General features: G+C 34.3%; 1 protein-coding gene across 1 annotated transcript in view; it reads right to left on the reverse strand.

Moving 5' to 3' along the window:
* LOC150100919 (glutamate receptor-like) overlaps positions 1 to 24,196 on the reverse strand; it is a 94,382-nt gene that overhangs the window by 22,890 nt on the left and 47,296 nt on the right. Inside the window, exon 3 of the mRNA XM_090401936.1 lies at positions 12,990 to 13,048. Coding sequence (XP_090258062.1) covers positions 12,990 to 13,048 — 59 coding nt within the window. The remainder of the gene's footprint in view (positions 1 to 12,989; positions 13,049 to 24,196) is intronic.

Raw genomic sequence — 24,196 nt, forward strand, 5'->3', positions numbered from 1 at the left:
TCCTATTGAATACAATAAAGATGCCTCATGGATTAAGGAAATAGAATCAGAAATGAAACAAAAAAAATGCAAAATTTTATTATCACTAAATAAATGGGTCACCGCACAAGCAGAAAATTGAAAAACTGAAGTGCACCTGGCAAAGACGAACAACATGGATTTTCATTAAAGCATTAACCAGTCTACATAATCGAATGGCAGAACAATTTAATTATTTGTTGCAGTCACGGCTCAGTGGAAGACTGGATGATATCTGGGCGCACTTTTCTTTTCATGAAAGATAAGGATAAGGGTGCAGACCCAAATAACTATCGCCCAATAACATGCCTACCAACTATGCTTAAGCTGTTCACTGCAATCATGGCAAATTCCATATACTACTACTCATCAGATAATCAGATTAATCCAATTAAAAAAAAAAAAAAGGCAATTTTCAAAAATCCAGAGGAACAAAAGATCAGAGCCTTATTAATAAAATGATTCTCAGAAATTCAAAAAGACGAAAAACTAACTTAAACATGGCATGGATAGACTATAAGCAATCACTCGATTCCCTCCCATACTCCTGGATTCTAAAATCACTACAAATATTTGAAATTAGCAAAAACATATGTTCCTTTCTGGCTGCTGCTATGAAATCACGGAAAACAACTTTAACAGTGAATAATAAACGATTCAGAGATATCAGCATTAAACGTGGAATTTTCCAAGTTGATTCCTTGTCACCATTGCTCTTCAACATTTCTTTGATATCTATACCTTTATTTATGATTCTGAAGAAAACGAAACTTGGATATGAAATTCCTAAATGTAATATTAAAATTTCCCATCTGTTGTATATGTATGACTTGAAGTTATATGGAAAATCGGCCCAGCAAATAGACTCTTTACTGAACACAGTTCGTATTTTCAGTCAGGACATCAAAATGGAATTTGTTTTAGATAAATGCGCAATTTTATCTATTAAACGAGAAAAAATGAATGACACCAGCAATTTTAATTTTCATCAAGAGAAATACATGAAAGCAATTTCAGCTGACGAACACCATAAATACCTAGGAATATTAGAAGCAGTAACATTCTCCACTCGAAAATTAAACAACAGGCAGCAGCAGCAGCAGCAGAACACACCAAAAGAGTTAGAAATATTCTGAAAACAAAACTAAATGGATTAAACACAATTAGAGCAATGCATTCTTGGGCTATACCAGTGATCCAATACACAGCTAGCATAATAGATTGGACAAAAGAAGACCTGGACAAATTGGACAGCAAAACTAGAAATCTAATGACTATGCATCATGCATTACATCCACGAAGTGATGTTGACAGGCTGTACCTATCAAGGAGAATAGGTGGACGTGGTCTGCTGCAAGTAAGACAGACTGTGGAAGAAGAAGAAATTAGCTTAAAAAGTTACATCGACAATAGCTCTGAGCAAATGCTTCAACAGTTACACAGGAGGGTCTTCTGAAAGCAACAGGAAATAAATGCAATTACAAAAAGGAACAGCAAAATAACCGATATGTGCGATGAAAAAATAAACCTTTGCATGGTCAATTACTTAGAGATACTGAGGACAAAAATTGAGTTGAACAAGACGTGGCAATGTATACAATATGGATATATTAAAAAAGAAACAAAACGATTTATTCTAGCAGCTCAAGAAACACTAATTACAAACTAATGCATTGAAAGCAAAAATTTTGAACATCAATAATAACAGCAAATGCAGATTATTCGATCAGAAAGATGAGACTGTAGAACATCTAATCAGTGCCGACAGCAAGATAGCTCAAACTGACTATAAATACCACCATGATCAAGTGGCCAAAATAATTCATTGGCATGTAATGCCAAAAATATGCCTTACCTACTTCTGATAACTGGTGGCAGCATAAAATAGAGACAGTATTGAAAAACGAAACAGCAAAAATTCTCTGGGACTTTAGAATACAAATTGATCGGCATTTGGAACACAATTGACCTGACATCACGATTATCGAACATCGACAGGTTTGGATTATCGTTATCGCAGTATCCAGTGATTACAACATTAACACCAGCGAACTGGAAAAAATTACTACATGTCGAGATCTGGCAATCGAAGTTGGTCGACTGTGGCTTAAACACACTAAAGTTATTCCAATGGTTATCGGTGCACTTGGTGCAACTTCAAAGAAGCTATCTAACTATTTACATCAATTAAAGATCAACGAAGTGACCCCATATGACCTACAACAAACATCATTACTTGAAACAGTCGATATTTTACGACGATACCTGACAGCCTATTCTTAGATTCTTGGGTAGAATCTGAATTGTTCTGTATCACCAGTCAAATTTTTCTTTAAATGATATCTTGTTTTGACTGTGTATCAATTATGTGAATAAAATAATAATAAGAGAAGAAGAAGAAGAGAGCATTTATTTCCCTCCCACACTCCTGGATTCCTAAAACCACTACAGATATTTGGAATTAGCAAAACATGTGTTCATTTCTGGCTGCTGCCATGAAATCATGGAAAACAAATTTAATAGTCAATGATGAACGATTCGGAGATATTAGCATTAAAGGTGAAAATCTCCAAGGTGATTCCTTGTCACCATTGCTCTTCAACATTTCTTTGATACCTTCGTCTATGATTTTGAATAAAACAAAACTTGGATATGAAATTCCTAAATATAATATTAAAATCTCCCATCTGTTGTATATGAAATGACTTGAAGTTACGTGGAAAATCGGCACAGCAAATAGACTCTTTACTGAACACAATTCGCATTTTCAATCAGGATATCGAAATGGAATTTGGCTTAGATAAATATACGCAATTTTATCCATTAAACGAAAAAAGTTTTAATGACTATAGCAATCTTAAGGAATATTAGAAGTCAATGAAATTCTCCACTCGAAAGTTGAACAACAGTCAGCAGCAGAATATACCAAAACAGTCAGAAATATTCTGAAAACAAAACTAAATGGATTGAACACAATTACAGCAATGAACTCTTGGGCTATACCAGTGATCCGGTACACAGCTGACATAGTAGATTGGACAAAAGAAGACCTGGACAAATTGGATCGCAAAACTAGAAAATTAATGACTATCCATCATGCATTACATCCACAAAGTGATATTGACCAAGAAAAAGAAATTAGTTTAAAAGGTTACATCAACAATAGCTCTGAGCAAATGCTTCAAGCAATTACACAAGAGAGTCTTCTAAAAGCAAGAAACAAATCCGATTACAAAAAGGAACAGCAAAATAAGCGATATGTACGCTTGAAAAATAGACCCTTGCATAGCCAATTTCTTCGAGATACTGAGGAAAACAATTGATGTGAACAAGACATTACAATGACTACAATATGGATATATTAAAAAAAACACAAGGATGTATTCTAGTAACTCAAAAACAGGCATTACAAACTAATACAATCAAAGCAAAAACTTTGAACATCAATAATAACAGCAAATGCAGATTATGTGATCAGAAAGATGAGACTGTAGAACATCTAATCAGTGCCGACAGCAAGATAGCTCAAACTGACTATAAATACCACCATGATCAAGTGGCCAAAATAATTCATTGGCATGTATGCAAAAAATATGGTTTTCTTACTTCTGATAACTGGTGACAGCATAAAACAGAGACAGTATTGGAAAACGAAACAACAAAAATTTTCTGGGACTTTCGAATACAAACTGATCGGCATTTCGAACACAACAGACCTGACATCACAATTATCGAACATCGACAGGTTTGGACTATCGTTATCGCAGTACCTCGTGATAACAATATTAACTACAAAATGCTCGAGATCTGGCAATCGAAGTTGGCCGACTGTGGCTTAAACACACTAAAGTTATTCTTATAGTTATCGGTGCACTTGGAGCAATTTGAAAGAAGCTATTCAACTATTTATGGCAATTAAGCATCAACGAAGTGACCGTATATGACCTACAAAAAAACAGCATTTCTTGGAACATTCCATATTTTACGAAACTACCTGACAGACTATTCTTAGATTCTCGGGTAGAATCTGAATTGTCCCGTATCACCAGTCAAAGTCAAATTGTTGTTTAAATAATATTTGTTGTTTAAATCTTGTTTTGACTGTGTATCAATTATGTAAATAAATAAATAAATAATAATAATAATAAGAGGATATCTATTATTCCTCTTATGGATACAACCATAAGCCTGCGGACCTCCTATAATGAAATGTGGCTGCATTACAAAATCTGATGTTTGTAGATTCATCACTTTTCAAGATATAAGGAAAAATATAATGACATAATGGGATAACCCAAGACGAAAAGAGGAGGTCAAAAGTTTTGGGTGGAAATTGGAAACCCAACAACAACAATAACAACAACAAAAACAGAACATGTTTTTTTTTTCTTATGAAAAAACAGAAAGATTTCGCATTCATAGGTTTGACTCTAAATCTGTGTATAGCAAAGAAATAAATTAATAATACCGTTTATAAAAAAATTAAATAAATAAATAAAACTTAAAAAAAAACTTCTACAGAAAGAGTAGGAGGCACTGTTTTAGTCCTAAAATATTTAGAACTTTATAGGCAGCTCTTCTCCGCCTTTCCTCAGTCAGTCGTTGTTCCCAGAAACATTGTATCATGGAAATTATCAAAAGACTACGACTTCCCGATACAAGCAATTTTTAAACAATAAATCAAGTGTTCAAGAGCACTCAGATTAAGAGGTAGGAACATTATGCTATTTCTATTGCATTCATTTATATAAGAAAAATAGATCTAAGAGCATTTCAAGGTGGAGAGGTATTGATTATATATAGTGGAAAATGAAAATTGAGGGTAAGTTGCTTGCATAATTATATTTCGAAAAGGGAAAAATAGAACGTATAATACTTTTACAATTGATATTTTAATATGTCCGATAGAATATTTGTAAACCTCGACTCAGTATCAGGTAGCCAATTCACTGTTAGGTAATTTGCTTGTTATGCAATTTTTTTTTATTTATGATAATTTTTTCATGCAAAGGAATGGACTGCAGATAGGTGATTTTCTCTGACTTTAGAAGGCGATTATTAGAATATGCTAAATAAGATTGATTGAAACAAAACTCACAATGCTGGTGACAGCCCTTATCGTATTTCCTTTAAAATTTGTTGTACTCAAAGCATATGAAGATAAATTTATTCTCATGGGGTTATTCGGATTCCAGTTGGCTACGTGCTGTATTGACATAGATCCGTTGACATGGGGAAGAAGAAACTCGATGCGAACCATTTCATCTTCCTTATTCTGAAAAGAAACATTTTCATTGGTTACTCGTTAACTAGTAACTGCTTTACAATAATCGACATGCATTAGCTAACTTTCGATTTATTTGTGCATAAATAATGGTCATCAGTCTAGAGCAGGAGTTCCAAACCCTATGCCCGCGGGCACCATGGCGCCCGTCGACTAATTTGTGTGTGCCCGCCGCTGTTCAACCGTGTGCCGTATAGTTTGAAATAATCACGCAACAATTCATGGCATGTTATATGACGCATGCGTTAATGACACATGACGAGTATTAAACGCATACAGTGTAAAGTAGACGCGCATTCGAAGTTGTTCATTCCAGTTTATGAACTGGAATATCATATTCTCCTAATTATGAAGCACTGGCCAATGAAATGCAATGCCAAAGATCACACTAACTTACATATATATATTTGAATTTTTATATGATGTAAACTTTTAAGTAATAAAACATTTGATTATAATGTAAACTTTGTATGTATTCATTTAACAAACGAATTCAAAAAATTTGCTTGAAAAAAATAGATGGTGCCCGTCGCACTATCGGTATTTTAGAATGTGCTCTAGGAAACAAAAAGGTTGGGAACCCCTGGTCTAGAGCATTCGATTAATTTTTTTACCCACTGCTTTTTTCTTTTATTTTGATTTGAAGGTTGTGTTAATTGTTATTAGTGCAAATTTATTTGCAATATTAGAATCACAGTTTGGTGATGGGAAAATCTTCCATAGTTGTTCAATATTAAGTTTATTTATTAAACGATTATAAGATCTGAACATATATGTAAAAAAATAACAGGTTATTTTAATATTCTGTTATTTACTATAGAAATATAAAGCATATTTGTAGAGCACTTAGTTTGTTAGCTGGCTTAAAAGTTAACAAGCTAAACCTGGTTTTTATCTACAATACCATGAACGGAAAGGCGTAACTCCGTGTGTTTCGAATAACGCTGCACTTCTTCCACGTACTCGAGATATTGCCTCCTGTCGCACAGGAACGCCACTCCATCTTTGGTTCACGTAATGGTCTCAAATGAGACATCCAAGTCAGAGCCCTATCTAAATCAGAGCGAACTGTGAGATAAAGCCGAATGAGGAATCGATCCTAGAGATCAACATTGCTGGTAGAAATCATAACATTCCTGCATAAAATGTTTTTTTTTCCTATCAACACTTGTCATAAGTATATGGAATGTTATCACCAATATTAAATATTGCGATACAGGCTAAAGGTGTACTTATATAAGATGTGTCTTTGGCTTTCGAAGCACCTTCATTTTATTAGAGAGATAACATTGTGATCTGCGTCTGTATTTCTCGAATGTTTCGATACTTTTGACAATAACATCCTGCCTCACAAGACTTTGCTTTACGAAGATCTGCCCATACGACGCATTTCTGTTAAGAAATGTCCATTTATAGAACGCTCCATTCACTCATACGAAGCTTTTAGCGAAATGACGCTGTCGTCAATCAACTGATGCACAGTATTCGTGAACTCTGTTGATTTAAGATATCGTTGCTAGCTACCTCTCTCTCTCTACGCTTTGGGGTTTTCTGTAAATTATAAATTGTTTATAACTATTATTTCATTGTATTATTGTTAGTTAGTTTAGATGTGACGAAATGTGACGCCGTATGGTCACTCCCGTACCTCATCGGATTTTGAGAGTGACAGTGGTAGGGTAGCAGTTGCCCTTTCTACACAAGATTAACAATCACAAATATTCATGCTCATGGCAGGAATTTGAACCAGTAGTTTCTTGGCTGGAAAGCGGATATGCTAACCACTCGGCCAACCAGGCCAGCTTATTATTTTAATAATGGTAAATTCAAAGTAAGTATGTTGTTGGTGCTACAGTGAAAATAAGAAAACGCATTCACCTATTACATTATATGCCAGGATTAAAATTATTAAATTTGGTGATGATGGTGTGTTGAACACCGAGCGAGGCTGCGGGCTAAACCTACCTCACAGTACTGCTGTTACAGTGTTAAAAATAAAGTTGTAAGTGAAGTGAAAAGTGCTATATTAGTTACTACAGTTATCTGACAACGTGAAAATCTTATTGCTGAAATGGAAAATCGTTTAATAGCGTAAATTCAACCAAACTGGTGTGTATCCTTTTTGATGCTTCAAAATTTTATTCTAAAAAAAATAAATTTTTTTTCTTAAAATAGAAAAAATAATTTGAATTTATGTTTGCAATGTAGGCAGACATAAGCCACCTAATTTTAAAGAGGAGTCGGTTTACATTAAGCAAAAGACTTCCACATATATACAGAAGAAATACCATTACACGTTTGATTATGGTCAGTGACCAGAAAAAGTTCCTAGAAAAAGTTTCATATGAACTTTGTCTAGGCTTTCAACAGAGCAGAGTTACTTGATCTTCGACGTAGAAAAGTTGGGAATTTTTTTCTCCCATGAACGTGAATTTTTATTCCACCATCTCAGAAAATCTGACCGTATAAGACACACACGGATAGACGATATTCCTAATCTAACAAATTAATAATTGTTAGGATTATGAATATCGCTTCGAGATTAGCAAGCTGCAGAAATGCTACAGCAGTGAAGCTAGGCGGAAATAGATGCATACTGATTTAAGTTGAGAGGACTAAACTGATTTAAGTTGGGAGAAGAAGGCATCATAATATAAATCTAAAGAATAATGCAGAAGAATAAGACAAAGCTAGTATAAGACAGGAATAGATAACTTGCAGTGAATGATATTGACAATGATGACTACGCAAAAAGAATTCGGTTCTTAAAAGTGTAAGTGCTAGATCATTCCGCAGTCAGTTAATACTTGCTCGATATTAATATTGATTATGCTCTACAGACTGGAATTTCTCTTTCGCTCCTCAAATGAAATTGAGTTAGTTGATTTCACACGGAGATAGCAGAGTTTTCCTTCCAGGAAACTGAGACTTTTCATCCCACTAAACAGGTAAGCTGATCAGAAAACTACATGCAGTTAACAGACATAATGGACTTCATTAATCCTGGTTGCTTCACCCAATTCAAAATAGCCTAAATAACTTTTCTCTAAGCATTTTGACTTAACCATAAAAAAGACATAAATATTGAACGACACTTGCCGACATCCTGATTATCAAATAAATAATCCAAAAGAATTTAATTTTGGCAAAATTTAAATGAAATGCTGTTCTTTTTCTCTCGGCAGTTGTTTTCAAGACTTGAAACTTGAGAAAATAATTTACATAATTGTGAAATAAAAATTATATGATTTTAGTGATAATCAAGCTACATTCCACGCTGAACAGCTGAAAGTTTCATTAAGTAGTGTTATTAATTAATCTTGACTGTTATCTTCTCTGAAGGCTGTCGCAGAATAAAACAAATATTATTTTGAGTAATGCATCTAAAACCATAATAAGACGAATTTGGGCTACTCACCAGTGAGACCAGAAATACTTGCTGAGTGACTTCATATTTTGTTAAGATTTTCGAATGTATTCGACTCCCAGGTTCAGTTAAAAATATCATCCACCGTGAGAAGTAGGAATCAGGATATTTCTGCAACTAATGCAATTTAGAAAATGTCACTTTAGGAACATTGAAACATTAACCAAAATGTAATACTCAACTTCTACTGAGATTAGTTAATTCGCAAATAAGGAATCATTTCAAATACAAACGAAACTATATTGTTTTATGGATATGATTAAATTTTATATGATCTGCACTGGCTCAAGATTTTCTTGTCACACTTTCTTTACCTTTATGTGCTGTCTCTACGGTCCTATTAACTTTGATGACGTCGCCAACCTATTTAACAATTTATCTCTGAAAGTCGTTCCAATACAATCTAATTACCCTTGCAGTGAGATAATCTTCAGTGGCGATTTAAACGTCCATAATATAGACTGGCTTTCCTTCTTCACTTCACAGAGCAAGCTGAAAAAGAGAAGCCGAACTGTTTGCTCTTAATAATGATTTAATACAAATTGTTCACCAACCCACCAGAATTTAAAATAATCTTCATCACACTGTCAACACCATGGACCTTTTCTTAACGAGATCTCCGACCAATATGCTATCAATGTTAGCTCTCATCTTGGAAAGTTTGACTATAACTTTGTGTTCTTTTATACAGATCGTCCTTCACCCAAACATTCACAGCTCTTATCCTGTAGCACTACAACGGTGCCATTTGTGGTGACCTCGTTTCTCGTTTCATGGTCTGATCACTGCTTCTGCTCTTCCGATCCTAGCACCTGCTTCGATCTAATGACAGAAATCATTTTCTCTGAGATGAATGGTTTTATCTCAAAAGCCCTCGATCCTTATCCAAACCTTGGTTCTCCAACAGCCAAAACTCAACCCGTCTTGTATCGTATCCACCAAGGCCAGCAAGAAGAAGACTTATTGGTATCAAGGCAACTGAGTATTTTTCTGATGACCTTTTATCTAAATTTCAGAGTAGGCATACTGAGAATAGTTTGTGGAAAATAGTGGGAAGAAATCTGCCTTGGTCACTTATTCAAGGGTTGAATCAAAAAATTGATGCCAAGAGGTCTGCTTTATCTTTTGAAGATGTTACTATTGTACCATCAAGATGGGAGAGAAGTGGAAAAATGAAATGATAGAAGTTGCGTCTCTCAGCCTTGTCAATGGACCAGACGGCAGGACTTTTTATTGTTAGTTGAAGAGATATGCCTTGGGTGACATCATTCAACAAGTTGGGTCCTGTTTGCAAAGCTTGAGAACTGAGAAATTTAAGAGCTGGTTGCACAATGGAGGACAAGAAAGAAAATGCACTTCTGAATCATCTTTCAATTGGCAAAATTTGGAGTTTAATGCGGAACTGAAATAAATTATCACTGTCAGTGTAGATTTTGAAACCTATACTATCACAGATTTGTTTCTGTAGCGCGCAATCTTTGATAAATAAAAGATAACTTGCAGTAATTTTAAATGCAGAAAGGAGAAAAGTCAGAATGTTTCTTACTGCCTGAACCTAAACTAAGTAAGATAAATTATAAACCCAAACCCTGCAATTCTGCATTTTATATTAGCAGAAAAATTTGAAGTCGCCTTTCAGTGAAGTGTCTCTTTTATCTCTGAAATCGAAGCATCTCTTCAAATCATGCATTGCTTTTTAGGGAAGCTATGAAATAGTTTCAGTTTCGCACTGTAAATCTCTTCAGGAAAAATTATTAAATACTTATATTAAATGGTAATATTAAATGCTAATTAAATATTAAATGCTAATACTCCCTATAAGGGCATAAAAGGAGTTAACTGATTTATATTTATTATAATGTTATTAACAAGGCATTGTTCTTCATAAGCACGATCGAGGCGAATTCTACACCACACTACATCTCTACATTTTTGGAAATCACAAAGCAAACTGGCCATTTTCGCATGCTGATGTCGGATTTTGAAAACATTTCACCATGTAAGAGGTAAGTGATCATAATAACATTCAGGTAACCATCCGATCATAAATGAAAGCGAATCTCTGATCATTTATAAGGAATCTTCGGGAAAAAAAAATACGCTAAAAATAATCTTTCAAGATTATGTAAAATAATAATTAAGATACTTAAAATAAAAATACTAAAATAATAATGCAGATATTCTTGTTTATACAAACACGATGCTATGGTGAAACTCTCCCTGAACAACTGCAGTCTCACCAGCTATGTATCTAACCAACCAACAAAAATTAATAATAATAATAAATAAATAAAATGATTACACCACCACCGACATCTGGAAAACAAAGGAGTGGTAAAGCTCTTCCCTACAAAGTGTGAATGCTAACATCACCTGACTCTGATTCAAAAACAGATATAAAATTTGATTTGCTAACCAAAGTACATACAAGAGGAAATGAAACTAAACCATTTCTTAGTAAGTGGACACTGTTGAGTAGATTGTGATACGTGTCTGCTACGAATTCTCCAGTTTCAGAGTGACTCTGTTGGGAATTAAGAAACAGCGAAAAAATCCAATTCATGTTTTTTTGATGAACCATTTATGGGATTTTCAAACAGAAAGTATGTCACTCCACGGCTATTTTTTCTTCACCTTGAAAAGCTATGGAGTAATATATTATCAATACTGTATGAATTATGAAAGAAAACCTTGGGATTTGAAAAATCGGTGATGATATCTGCTTTGGGTACTTGACCAATGAGAATCATTTTGTACAGAACTGAATAGGGAAAGTTAGGATATTGATAATAAACAGACGAAGAAGAAGAATGAACACAGGAACACGAAAAGCTTCATAAAAGAGTTATGGGATGAATTCAGGAAATTATAATAACGAATCTTAATATTTCAACATATGATAATAGCTAAAGAAAAGTAGGAATAATTCAAAGTTTGAACAAACGCATGTATGTATGTATGTATGTGCTGACATCAACATTATCCTCATTTTTTTTTTTTTTTTTAGAATTTTCGTAACGATGCGTGGTTGGCTAGCTGCAAAAGCAAAGTGAACTTTGCAATCTAACCCCCCCCCCACACACACACCTCGTACTGTTCTAACCACTGTGGGATCCAATCAGTCACAGAATTGACGATTTCCAATCAGTCACCTCCATCTGTACAAATAGGTTAGTCATTAACCGAAAGATTTTTCAACCATATGTGTATTTTTTCAACAGGTACAGTAACTATGAAATGATGTGAGGGTGTTCGCTAATCAAAAATCACTGAATGTTGTGATAAAAGAAGAGAATTACTCTGGGCAGAAAGGAGAATTAGAAGAAGAATGGAGAGTAGTACCTAATCCTTTGGAACTGGTGAAATTGCAGTTATATATACAGTAAATAGTCTTCATTTGATAAGTACTTTGAAATATTGGAAGAAATAAACAAGCAATAATTTCTGCACCCGAAGATGAAAATCAAATCACTCCAGATTATTATTATTTTGATGTCTTTAACCTGGAAAGAACGTCAGGATTCTAATGTGTAGCTTTCGGATTGACATATGGTTGCAGTGAAATGCAAATATTCCAATCTAAGAGTAAAAATATAAAACTGGAAGCATACTATGATCATAACTGCACATAAATTTAATGAACATTATGCTATTCAATTATTAGATGTTAGTAATTTTCATTTTAGTTCTCATACTGATCGATGTTTTGATAAAAAGTAGTCATAAAAATCTCTCTCTCACACACGCACACGCACACACACACGGCTGACTACGTAGTAATAGCATGAAAATAGTAACCATGTACATGTTATCAAGAAATAATTTTACATTTATTATTCTGCAAGCTCCAACAAAATAAAGTAAAATTTATGAAAATGAAATTCTATTAAATCATTCGAAAGTTCATCATTATCCTTCCAAAGATGGGCTGTGAAGTTAGAGTTTATTTCAGAGAGAGGTGGAGAGGTGGAGAGATGAATGAAATGAGAAAGGAGATGAATGAATGCATTTCCAATTTAACGTACTTCTTTGCTTTATAAATGCCTGAAATAATTCACTTTCCTTTAATAGTTCTTAATAATAAATGAATCTCATAAAATCAAAGAGGATTTGAAAGAAAAGATACTTCACCACTTGCAATGCTTCGCTGACAGACTGAGCTCTCCTTTCAAAGTAGAGAACTTCATATGGTCGAGGAAACGGTGAAGTTTGTAGATCATTGGATTTGTTGAAAAGGCTTTTAATCTCTTCACAGCTCACCAAAGTTCTAATAGCAACCTTATGTAACTTTTGCAGCACCAGTGTCTTTAAGGAATCCTCTGTAAAATAAAAGAAAATTTGAAGATACACTGTAACTGAGATTTTTAAGTTCAAATTCACCAAGTAGGATTTCACGATACAAAAACAGATATATTATACATACAGGATATACACAAAAGATTCGAACGGTATAAAAAACTTATTTTTTTAAAGAAATAAAAAACTAAATGAAGTGAATATTAGAGCATTTGAAAGGAGAACCACAAATAATTTTTCGTGGCTCGAGAGAAGAGTAGTGTAAATGCAATAATTATTAGGAGGGCAACTACTGACAAGTCAGAAAGTTGGCGATTCAACTGTTTTGTGTTTTCAAATTACATTTTACATATAGTCAATGTTCGTTCAAGTTTTCTGTGGCAGTGCCGTAAAAATCCTCAGTGTACTTATTCAATTAGAATGCTGAGGGGATGGTTTCAGGACACTAGCTGCATGTACGAAACATAAGTTGCGATCAGGCTGAAAATCAGCTGACCTTTCTGTGCCAGCATCAAAAAACAGCTCGGACTAACCATGCGCTGCATCATACAGTTATAATATGGGGTCTAAGCATATTGCCACTCGTTCCTATAGACTGAGTGGTTCAGTATATGAATTTTTGCTATGACATAATAGACTATCTTTGTTACAGATGAAATGTCTCCATCCAAAATCTGCTTTATAATGTGACATTTTACTTCAACGCTTTTATGCCTGTATATGAAAAAGATACAATAACTGAGACATTAAAGAAAGATTTGTTGTTCTTCAATTACAGCTGACGTTGAGCCGCTGATTTTTTTACACACACACACACACACACACACACACACACACACACACACACACACACACACACACACACACACACACACACACACACACACACACACACACACACACACGTATATATATATATATATATATATATATATAGATCAAAAAGGGAAAATTCTGCCATCTTCTTATGAGATCGGCTAACAATAAAAGCAAAATAGCGATGACTTTATGGAAGACAAAATTGTTAAGCTTTGCTAGTTTTAATTTCACAGAATAAAAATATCACTCACCGGTTAAAAGAACATTTTCTAGGCCTTTATTTATTTATTTTTTTTTACCTGGATAAGTAGAGTTTATTATCTATAAGAAATTTAATGTTTGCTTAACTAGAAAAACTGTTCAAAGAACACGCACTACTAGTAACTAAAATTAAAAACAAATCAGCAACAGTTTATTGTAATTAGCATCACCTTCTATCTACGCTGACTTGGAACACATTCATCTCTGGCGATGACGCAGGCGAAGACCGGTCGCTAAACGACTTCCAAAGTTATGGCTAATAACGTTCCGCCTACTCCTTTTGTGGAACAAAAATACATGAAATTTATTTATTTTTCTGTTTTGTTGTTTGAAGAAAACAATGCAAGGAAAGAACCGACAGGATGACCAAGTTAAAGGTAGTAGAATAATACAGTTTGGACTATCTTTAAAAAAAAAAAAAAAACTGAACAGTAAGAGCTAATACGAGGGTGATCTGAAAAGTTCTCAGCCTAACAATGAAAAAACGAATTTATAAATTTAAAAATTATTTTTATTTTTCAACATAATAACAACATAAGTTTGGGAAGCACTGGTAGTTCATTGGCAATGAAACAGTGTCCACACTATCAATACGATTTGCAGTGCTGTGTAAAACGTTATTTATGCGCTGTAATCATCGATATTATTGACCAAGGAAATCATCAAAAACTATATTTGCTCATTAAAAATTAATCAGTACTATCATTTTTTAAATTATTCAAAATGAGTAGATGTAAAGATAATAAAATAAAACTGATCCGAAAAAGCATTTCGCTCGACATTAAAATGCAGGTGTTGAGGAGATTAGAAAAGGGTGAACGTCAAGTTGACAATGGAGACGCTTTAAATTTGTCTATTTCTACTATACGAACGATTTTAAAAAACAAGGACAAAAAAAAAAAAAAGATTTCCTCAGTGAAAGTTTGGGGACGATAACCGAAATCGTTGATCAATTTGTAGCGAATGATCCAGATTTTGAAAGAAGTACAAAAGCAAGACGTTTTGGATGTGATCTCTTGCTACCGACAGTTGCTTAATGAGAGAAAAAGAAAATGGCAAATGACATTAGACGACTTCATCACTAAAAAATCAAGAATTTCAGAAGAGCCACAACCTTCGACAACACAAAAATAAACTTTGTATTTCTGTGTACTTATGTATATGTGTTATGTATATTTTCAAGTGAATATAAAAATAATTTAAAATTAAAGTAAAACTTGCTTATTCTTGGTCACGTGTTCCCTATCCCTATTTACTATTTTAAAACGACCCGTTTAGCGCTGTTTCGTTTAGTGCTTCGTCTTCTAGGAATGTATCCATCCTGAGCGTTAATCGGGATATTATTCCAGCTCCTCTCACAGGTACGTTACGATCCTACACCGTGGATTTTCTAGCGATGTTCTCCAAGCTGAATTGGAATCTATTATTTTACAACATTCTTTTAAAGCTTAGAACACTTTTATTCTTTAAAATAACCTTCTTTCATTTGCAGTCTAAAAATTACACAGATGTAGACATTCAGATTCAACAATATATGATTTTTTTTCCCAAACTTTATGTGCATTCATGGTAACCCGTTGAGATTATTAGTTGAGGTCGTTAGTTCCTTTCATCAGAACAGAGCGTTATACTGTTCAGTGAATTATTAACAGTTAGGTTTGGTTTCATATAATTCACGCTAATTAGTGAATTATATCTGTTAATTGTATGTTCTCAAGCCAGACTGTTTGTTTTTCCGAAGGGAAACTTCCATCTTTAAAGGAGATCGGCCAACTCACTATCAGTTAAAAAAGCTATTAGAAAAGATTTCTCCCATCTTAGGATTCGAATCCACATCTTTCTGAACAGAGCAGCAACTTTCGTAATGGTTTAGGGAATGTGAAGTGACAGTCTTTTGGCAATAATTACGGAGTATTTAGAGGTTTTACATTCCTTAATTAAGAATAACAGATCAGAATGGTATAACACCATACCTAATAAACAAGTGCTCTTTTATAGGAGCGAACAGTTGCACTGACTTTTAAATTATTATTATTATTATTATTATGTGACACCTCCAGGGAGTCCAAGGACTCATCGAGGGAGAGTGTGCTAACAGCATCGAACGATTGAGTCCCTTCCAACTACTAACTGCGCTCAAACTTGCTTAACTTTTTGCGAGCCATTAGTAGCAGAGGCTCTACCAATCGACCAACCTTTGCTGGAAAAAGTTGGTCGATTGGTAAAAAAGTTGCTGCGAAATTCCACGGTATAGGGGATGACAATTCAGATGGGTGATCGAGAACATAAAATAATCTATGTAAAAAAAAAAATTCAAAAGAGATCTATCCATTTAAATTTCTTTAAAAGGTTTAATGAATCATCTTGGAGGAAGGGGGGGGAAATGGAGTGATGACACTACTGAAGTGCATAGTAACGCTAAACACCGTTTTAAGTGGTAGTCTTTTATATACTAGTTATATAAATTAACATATCAAAAGGTCTGCAGTTTTTAAAACTTGGCCTATCGAAAGTATTCGCAATTTCTGTTTGTATATATAAAGATTTTTATTGTTATTAAAGAGGTCCATTCTTCATCAAATGTTTACAGTGATATTATCATGAGATAGCGTGCATTATTAAGTCCCAAAATACGAATGAGAGCTCGAAAGAGAGAAACGTAGCTCATTTGTCAATGTCTCTTGGCAAAAAACATCTTTTGATATGCTAATTTTGAAAACAGTATATTTCAAACTATTCATTTTTGAATGATTATGTTATTCGTATTCGTGTAATGTATTATTGTGGACAAAGCTACATAAGAATCACATATACACGAATAATACGAAACTCAAAGAAGCACAAGCTGCTGTGTTGTATCCATAATAAGATATTCGAATATGAATAACGCAAACACTGAATCAGTGACGGAATCCTTTAGTACTAATTCCAAAGTTGTCATTAGGCATATATTACTCAGAAAAATAAAAATCAAATTTATAGTGATGAATGAATGAATGAATGTTTGAAAACATTTTGGAGCTAATATCAAAAGAAATTAGCACATGAAAAGTAATGCTAATTTACAAAGCTGCTGAACAATTTCGGGCATTTCTTTTTATATGTTAATTCAACAGAAAAAAAAATGATTAAACTTCGTTTGGGGAAAGACATTATTACATGAAATCCTTGATGACACGCCAGTCTGTTTATAGTACATAAATGCATTCAAGTACATAATGAAGTTACATACAAGATAAATACTGTAAATCAAAGAGCAACGTTATGTGTCATCCTCGGATGCATGAAATATTATATTTGCCTCTTGACAACGCCTTGATAAGACATCACTTGGACTATTGTGCGCAGGCCTAGTCTCCTGGTTTCTGTTGTGATTTTGATTCAGTGGAGAGAGTGCAAAGGAGAGTGTTTAAAATGATATAAGATACTAACAGACTTACAAACTACTGAAAGGGTCATACAGGATTTCAGTTGATGGAATTTTTCATTTTATGGAGGGTGGGGAAAGGACAAGAGAGCTGAGAATGAATGTCGCTAAGAAAGGGATGAGGGCTAGATTTTTCTCTCATAGGGTGGTGCATGATTGGAATGGATTGCCTTTGGATGTTGTGTGTGCAAGTAGTATGAACGAATTCAAGAATAAGTATGATAGCTGGTGGTGAGCGTGTAGTATGTGGCTTCCCTCGATGAGTCCTTGACTCCCTGGAGATCTCTCTTAATAATAATAATTACCCAAGTAAACACTGGGGTGGAAGGGGTGGTGAAGCGCAATACATAGCCTCTCCCACTCAAATGTCAACCTCACCTTCCCCTGGTCCATCCTGTTCTAAAAGTACAAACGAGGCACTGGCGATCGAGTATGGGCGGTATAACCTTAACACCCTAACAGAGTAAATGCTGTTAGATCTGCCGGTCCAGAGGCGTTAGGTAGCAGCCCTACCACTGGACTTACCCAGCGACAGGTTAGTAACCTGCCCTGGGGAAATTCAAAATACTTTCAAGTTTCATGCAAAGAAAAGCCGGACGGACTGTCAGGGAAAAGACCACAACCCAGGAAACGATAAACGAAATTGGAAAAAGGAACACATAATGAAGATTGCAACATGGAATGTGAGAAGCATTGCACACAAAGAAGAACTTGATAAACAACTAAACCAAGCTAACATAAAGATGTGTATAGTAACAGAAACAAAGAAAAAACAAAAAAGGTACAAAAGAAACAAACAACTATATACAAATCTACAGTGGGGTAAAAAAAGAAGAAAGAGCAAAAGCAGGTATAATGATTATGGTACATAAATCCCTAAACAACAATATTGTATATTACAACTATTTGAATGAAAGACTAATAGAAATTAGACTCGAGACATTAAGAGGCCACATAACAATAATTGGTGCATATGCACCAGAAGAGGGAAAAGAAGAAGACAGTAATATATTTTATAAAGAATTACAGAATGCCATAGATAAAACAAACAAAACTGACTATTTACTGCTAGCAGGAGACTTAAATGCCAGAATAGGAAACAAAAAAATACAAAACAAACATAGGTAAATTTGGCGAAGATACATGTAATCAAAATGGTCGCAGATTGCGCGATTTTGTTATTTATAATAATATGAGAATAATGAATTCAATGTTTAAACACAAGGAAATACATAAATATAGTTGGTCAGCCATTGGATACAAATCAGTAATCGACTACGTTATCACAAATTTTAAATTAGCAGAGTTAATTTTAGACGTAAGAGCATATCGAGGCTTTGAATTAAACTCTGATCATTATATGGTATCAGCAAAAATTCGTTTTAAACCAAAGTGGCTAAAAACACATAGAATTGAAAATTCTTACCAGCCAAGCTACAAAATTTCTTCATTACAGGATCCTCAAGTTAGACTACAATATCAAAAATGCACAAACTTAAAAACTGAAACCACACATGAATCAAGTGATATAAAAGATGAATGGGAAAATTTGAAACAAATTCTCACAAAAGCAGCAACAGAAATCTTAGGAATAAAGCACAAATGGGTTAGAAAAAGAGGACTACGAGACTGGAACAAAGAAATAGAAAATATAATAAAAACCAAAAAGGACAGTTACCAGAAATGGCTAAATTCCAAAACAATAGAAGCAGAAATAGAGTATAAAAGAAATAGTGCAATTGTAAAACGAGAAGTAAGGAAAAAACATAGAGAAAGATGGAACAATTTCGTAACAGAACTAGAAAAGGATTTATTTAAGCCACAACCCAAAACCTATAAAGTAATAAAATACATGAATAAAGAAATAAAAGAAAAGATAAAAATACAAACAATACATTTAGAAAAATGGGTGATCTATTTCCAAAATCTCTGGACAGATGAGAACAATGAATTAAAATTTTATAAGACAAAGAATGACCTAATAGAAAATATCACAATGTTAGAACTGAAAAATATAATAAAGAAGATGAAAAATAGGAAAACTCTAGGAGAAGACAATATAAATATAGAACTATACAAAAATGCATGTGAAAAATTTAATGAAAGACTTCTGAAATTTTTCAATATGGTTTGGATGTCTGGAAAAACCCCTAACTCTTGGAAAAAAGCACTGATTATCCCAATATATAAAAAAGGAAATAAAGACAATTGCAATAATTATAGGGGAATTAGCCTGCTGAATACAGGATATAAAATATATGCAGGAATATTAAAAGAGAAACTAAGCAGCATTGTAGAAAACAAATTACTAGAAGAACAAAACGGTTTCCGAAAAGGCCGATCCTGCATAGATCCAATTTTTACTTTAAAATTATTAATAGAAAGGAGAAGAGAATTTCAAAAAGAAACACACGTGACGTTTATTGATTATGAAAAAGCCTTTGACAAAATTAGCAGACAAAAATTGTTTAAAATATTAACCGATTTAAACATACCAAACCAACTTTTGCAATCTATTCAAGAAATATATACAGGAAATAAAATAGCAGTTAAATTAGAACACATCTCAGAATGGAAAGATATATCAAGAGGGGTACGACAAGGATATACCCTCTCACCTCTGCTTTTCAATATAAATATAAATGAAATAATAACAATCTGGAAACAGCATAACCCATTTGGTATACAAATGACCCCGCAAAGGAAGATAGATACACTACTATTTGCAGATGACAAATAGTATTAGCTACATCAGAAGATGACTTACAAAGATCATTAAAATCACTAAATGATATCTCAAAGCAATATAATATGACAATATCCAAAGAAAAAACAAAAATAATGGCATTCAAAGGAGAAAACCCAATAAGAAGTAAAATAGTGATAGATAATAAAATACTAGAACAAGTAAACACTTTCAGATACTTGGGATGTGATCTATCATACGAAGAAGAAAAAGACATAGACACTAAAATATCAAACTTTGTCAAAGTAAATGGCATAATAAATAATATATTTAAGCCATCCCTGGTACAAAAACACACTAGAATCAGACTTATAATGTATTGTCAAAACCAACTCTACTATACGGAAGCGAAACATGGACCATGAAAAGGAAAGATGAAAAATGAATTCAAACAGCAGAAATGAAGTTCCTCAGAAAAACAGCTGGATATACCAAGTGGGACCACAAAACAAATGAAGAAATCTTACAATCCCTGAAAATAAAACCAATTAATCACTACATAAGACAGTATAAACAAAAATGGCTAGAATATTTAAATCGAATGGACAACATCAGACTACCAAAAATATTATACAGATACAAAATAAGTGGAAAAAGAAGAATCGGACGACCAAGAAAGAGATGGCATGAGACCGGAACAGGCCACATGGCCTAAATTCCATGTTAGGAAGAAGAAGAAGAAGACCTAAGTAAACTCTATTTTTTTGATTTCCATTGACTAAATTAATAATGTCAACAAATACGGGTTGTCAGACTTCGTCCTAGAAAACTATGTTAGCAAAATAAAATGTCTTTGTTAACATGTTAGTAGGTTGTATATTCATTAAACATGGAAATATGCATCGAAATTACACATTATATATATATATATATACACCATGTGTAATTAGTGGATATCACAAAATCATAATAATAATAATAAATTATTTGCTATCTTAAGAATCATGACAGAAATTTTCTATCGACAGAATCTGTTATGTTCAAAATTTGTCAGTACAGCATTGCTGAGATGCCTATACTACTCGTGGATAAATCTAGGGAGAGCTCCTGAAAGATTTGTGATTTTTGTTGATTTATTAATATTTTGTTAGATTTAATTGTGTAATTTTAGTCTATTATTGTAGTTTTATTAGTGTAGTTAGTGTATTAAAGTGTTTTATAACATAATCTATGTCGGGAAGTCGTCGCTAGAGGGATTCGTAGTGTGTAGTATTCGTGAAAGCTCCAGATAAGATAAGCGTTATTTTCAGTTATCGTTGATAAATTTACTTTAATATTGCATAGTTTTGTTTGCCTTGCGTATCTTAGTGCGTCTGTTTGTGTGTTTTTGGTGTTTAAAATTTATAATTTGATAAAATACGTTACTAGTAAGTATGGCTCCAGTACGAAGGAAAATGGCGGCCAGTAATGATGGTTCGCCATCTTCTTTCAATAAGGGTAATGTAAAAGAGATGATTCTATCTGCGAAATGTACGCTTTGCGGAGTGCGGTCAGATGATAATAAAGGAGTGAATGTGTGTAGAAAATGTAGGGAGAATGAGGAATTGAAGTGTATTTCGGATCGTGAGTGTGATATTTTTGTCAAACTTCAGAATGAAGAAAATAGGGATATGACAAGAAACGGCGAGGTTGTATCAGAGAATTGTGAGAGTGTGAATGATGGTATTAATGGTTTTACAGAGAATAAAAAAGATGAGATAGATGCAATGAGTGAGATCGCGTTGTTGAATGGTGCGATACAAAGGGCAAAACAGCAGCTAGAGCGTATGAGCAAAAGTCGACTGAATGAACCAACCAATAATAAAAAGTATGACAGGAAAAATAGGCGTATGAGTGTGAACATGAACAAAATGAAGGATAGAGTGCTGTATGGAGACTCGTTAGTACGAGGTGTGTTAGTAGAGGATTTGACAAAATCGTACTAACCTGGTGCGACCATAAAGGATGTAACTGAGTCTATTAGAGAGCAAAAGGAAAGGATGAAAGAAATGATTGTTGTGACAGGTACAAATGATTTGAAAGGAGATAAAATGGAAATGATAGAAGACCTGAATGAATTGTTTGAGGTAGCAAAAGAAAACAGTGAGAGAGTTAGAATGATTAGTCTTTTGCCACGGTATGACAGTGAAATGTTTAAAAGGAGGGCCATAATTGCGAATGACTTTATGCGTCGGTTATGTATGACGAGTGGTGTGGAATTTGTGGATGTGTGGAGTGAGTTCGATGGGCGAAAGGATCTATATAAGATGGATGGCTTGCATTTGAATGGTTACGGTGTAAGGAGACTTGAGAAAGTGTTGCTGAATGTAATGGATGTGCAAATTCAGGGAAACTAGATTTATTAAGGGGGTGGGGTAGATATACAGTCCTTAGGGAGGCAATTGAATGTACGAATGAATATAATATGCCCGAGCGAATAAGGACAAAAAATCAGAGTGGGATAGTTAATATAAGGCATCAAGGGTAGGGCTGGGGGCTAATGGGGGTCTTAAATTCATGTACACTAATGCTAGAAGTATCAGGAACAAGAAGGAAGAGTTTTTGGCCATGGTTGGCACTTCCAGACCACAGGTTATTGGTATTAGTGAATTATCATGGCTGACTGTAGATGATATAGCTAGTGGGATTGAATGTGATGGGTATAGTGTGTTCTGGAATGACAGGGAGAATAAAATGGGGGGGAGGAGTATTGTTGATGATAGCTGAATGAGCTATAGCCAAGGAGAATAGAAGTTGAATTGCAGGATAGAGAAAAGAGCATATTTGAGGCCATTTGGTGTGAGATTGTGGCTAGTAGAACTAAATATACAATTGGGTGCTGCTATAGACCAGGTGATGGAAAAGATGGTGGTGACAGTATGCACAAGCAAATAGAAGAAATGAGTGGAAGGAGGGTAATTATTATGGGAGATTTTCAACTATGGTCGCATTGATTGGAGTGAGGAGAGGGCACACGGGAGGAAGGAATTGGATTTTATGCGGTTATTAAGGGATAATTATCTGCGACAGCATGTAAGGGAAAATACTAGGAGTCAGAGAGTGCTTGACCTAGTAATTACATCTGAGGATTTGGCTGTAACAAATATGACCACATTGCCACCAATCGGTGAGAGTGATCATAGGGTCTTGACTTGGGAGGTGGCTAAAGGTGTGGAATTTTCAATTAAGACAGAGTACATGTGGAATTATCGGGCTGGAAAGTATGACAAGCTTAGGAGTTTGATTGGTTCAGTGCCATGGCATGTACAACTGCAAGGACTAGAAGTTGATAGTGCATGGGAGGCAGTTAAGAAGTGTTTGCATGAAGCAATGGCTGACTGTATCCTAGAGTCCGAATAATTAATCAAGTAGGGGTTAAATGGATAAATAACACCATTAAGCTTGAGCTGCAAAAAAAGAAACAACTATGGAGGGAATTTAAGGAGAAAGGTGACCGGCAGGCACATGAACGGTATAAAGCGCAGGCCACAAGGGTAACGAGTGTGGTAAGAAAAGCAAAAAAGGATTACGAAAGAACATTGGTCATGCAGGCTAAAGAGAATCCTAAACAGTTTTTTAGATATGTAGCAAGTAAAAGGAAAAATGTACACGGCAGAATGATTTTAAAGAATGCCGATGGTAGGGAGGTAACTGAATCAGTAACTCAGTTGAGTTACTGAGTGACAACTTTGCAAGTATATATCATCCAGGTGGTGACATTGCAGAAACGAATAAACCAGTAGATTATACGGGAATTGTGGTGAATGAAGTGGAGGTGAGTAGTCTATTGCATAACCTCAATGTCAATACATCTGTGGGACTGGATGGTATACCAGCTCGTGTCGTACGAGAAGCAGCTAAAGAATTGTCAGTACCCTTGACCATTTTGTTTAATTTGAGTCTCGGGTCTGGGTTAGTCCCAAGTGGGTGGAAAGAGGG

Source organism: Typopeltis vanoorti, chromosome 12 (genome assembly GCF_054136105.1).
Source record: "Typopeltis vanoorti isolate ZY-2024b chromosome 12, IOZ_Tvanoo_1.0, whole genome shotgun sequence".
NCBI classification, from domain to species: domain Eukaryota; kingdom Metazoa; phylum Arthropoda; class Arachnida; order Uropygi; family Thelyphonidae; genus Typopeltis; species Typopeltis vanoorti.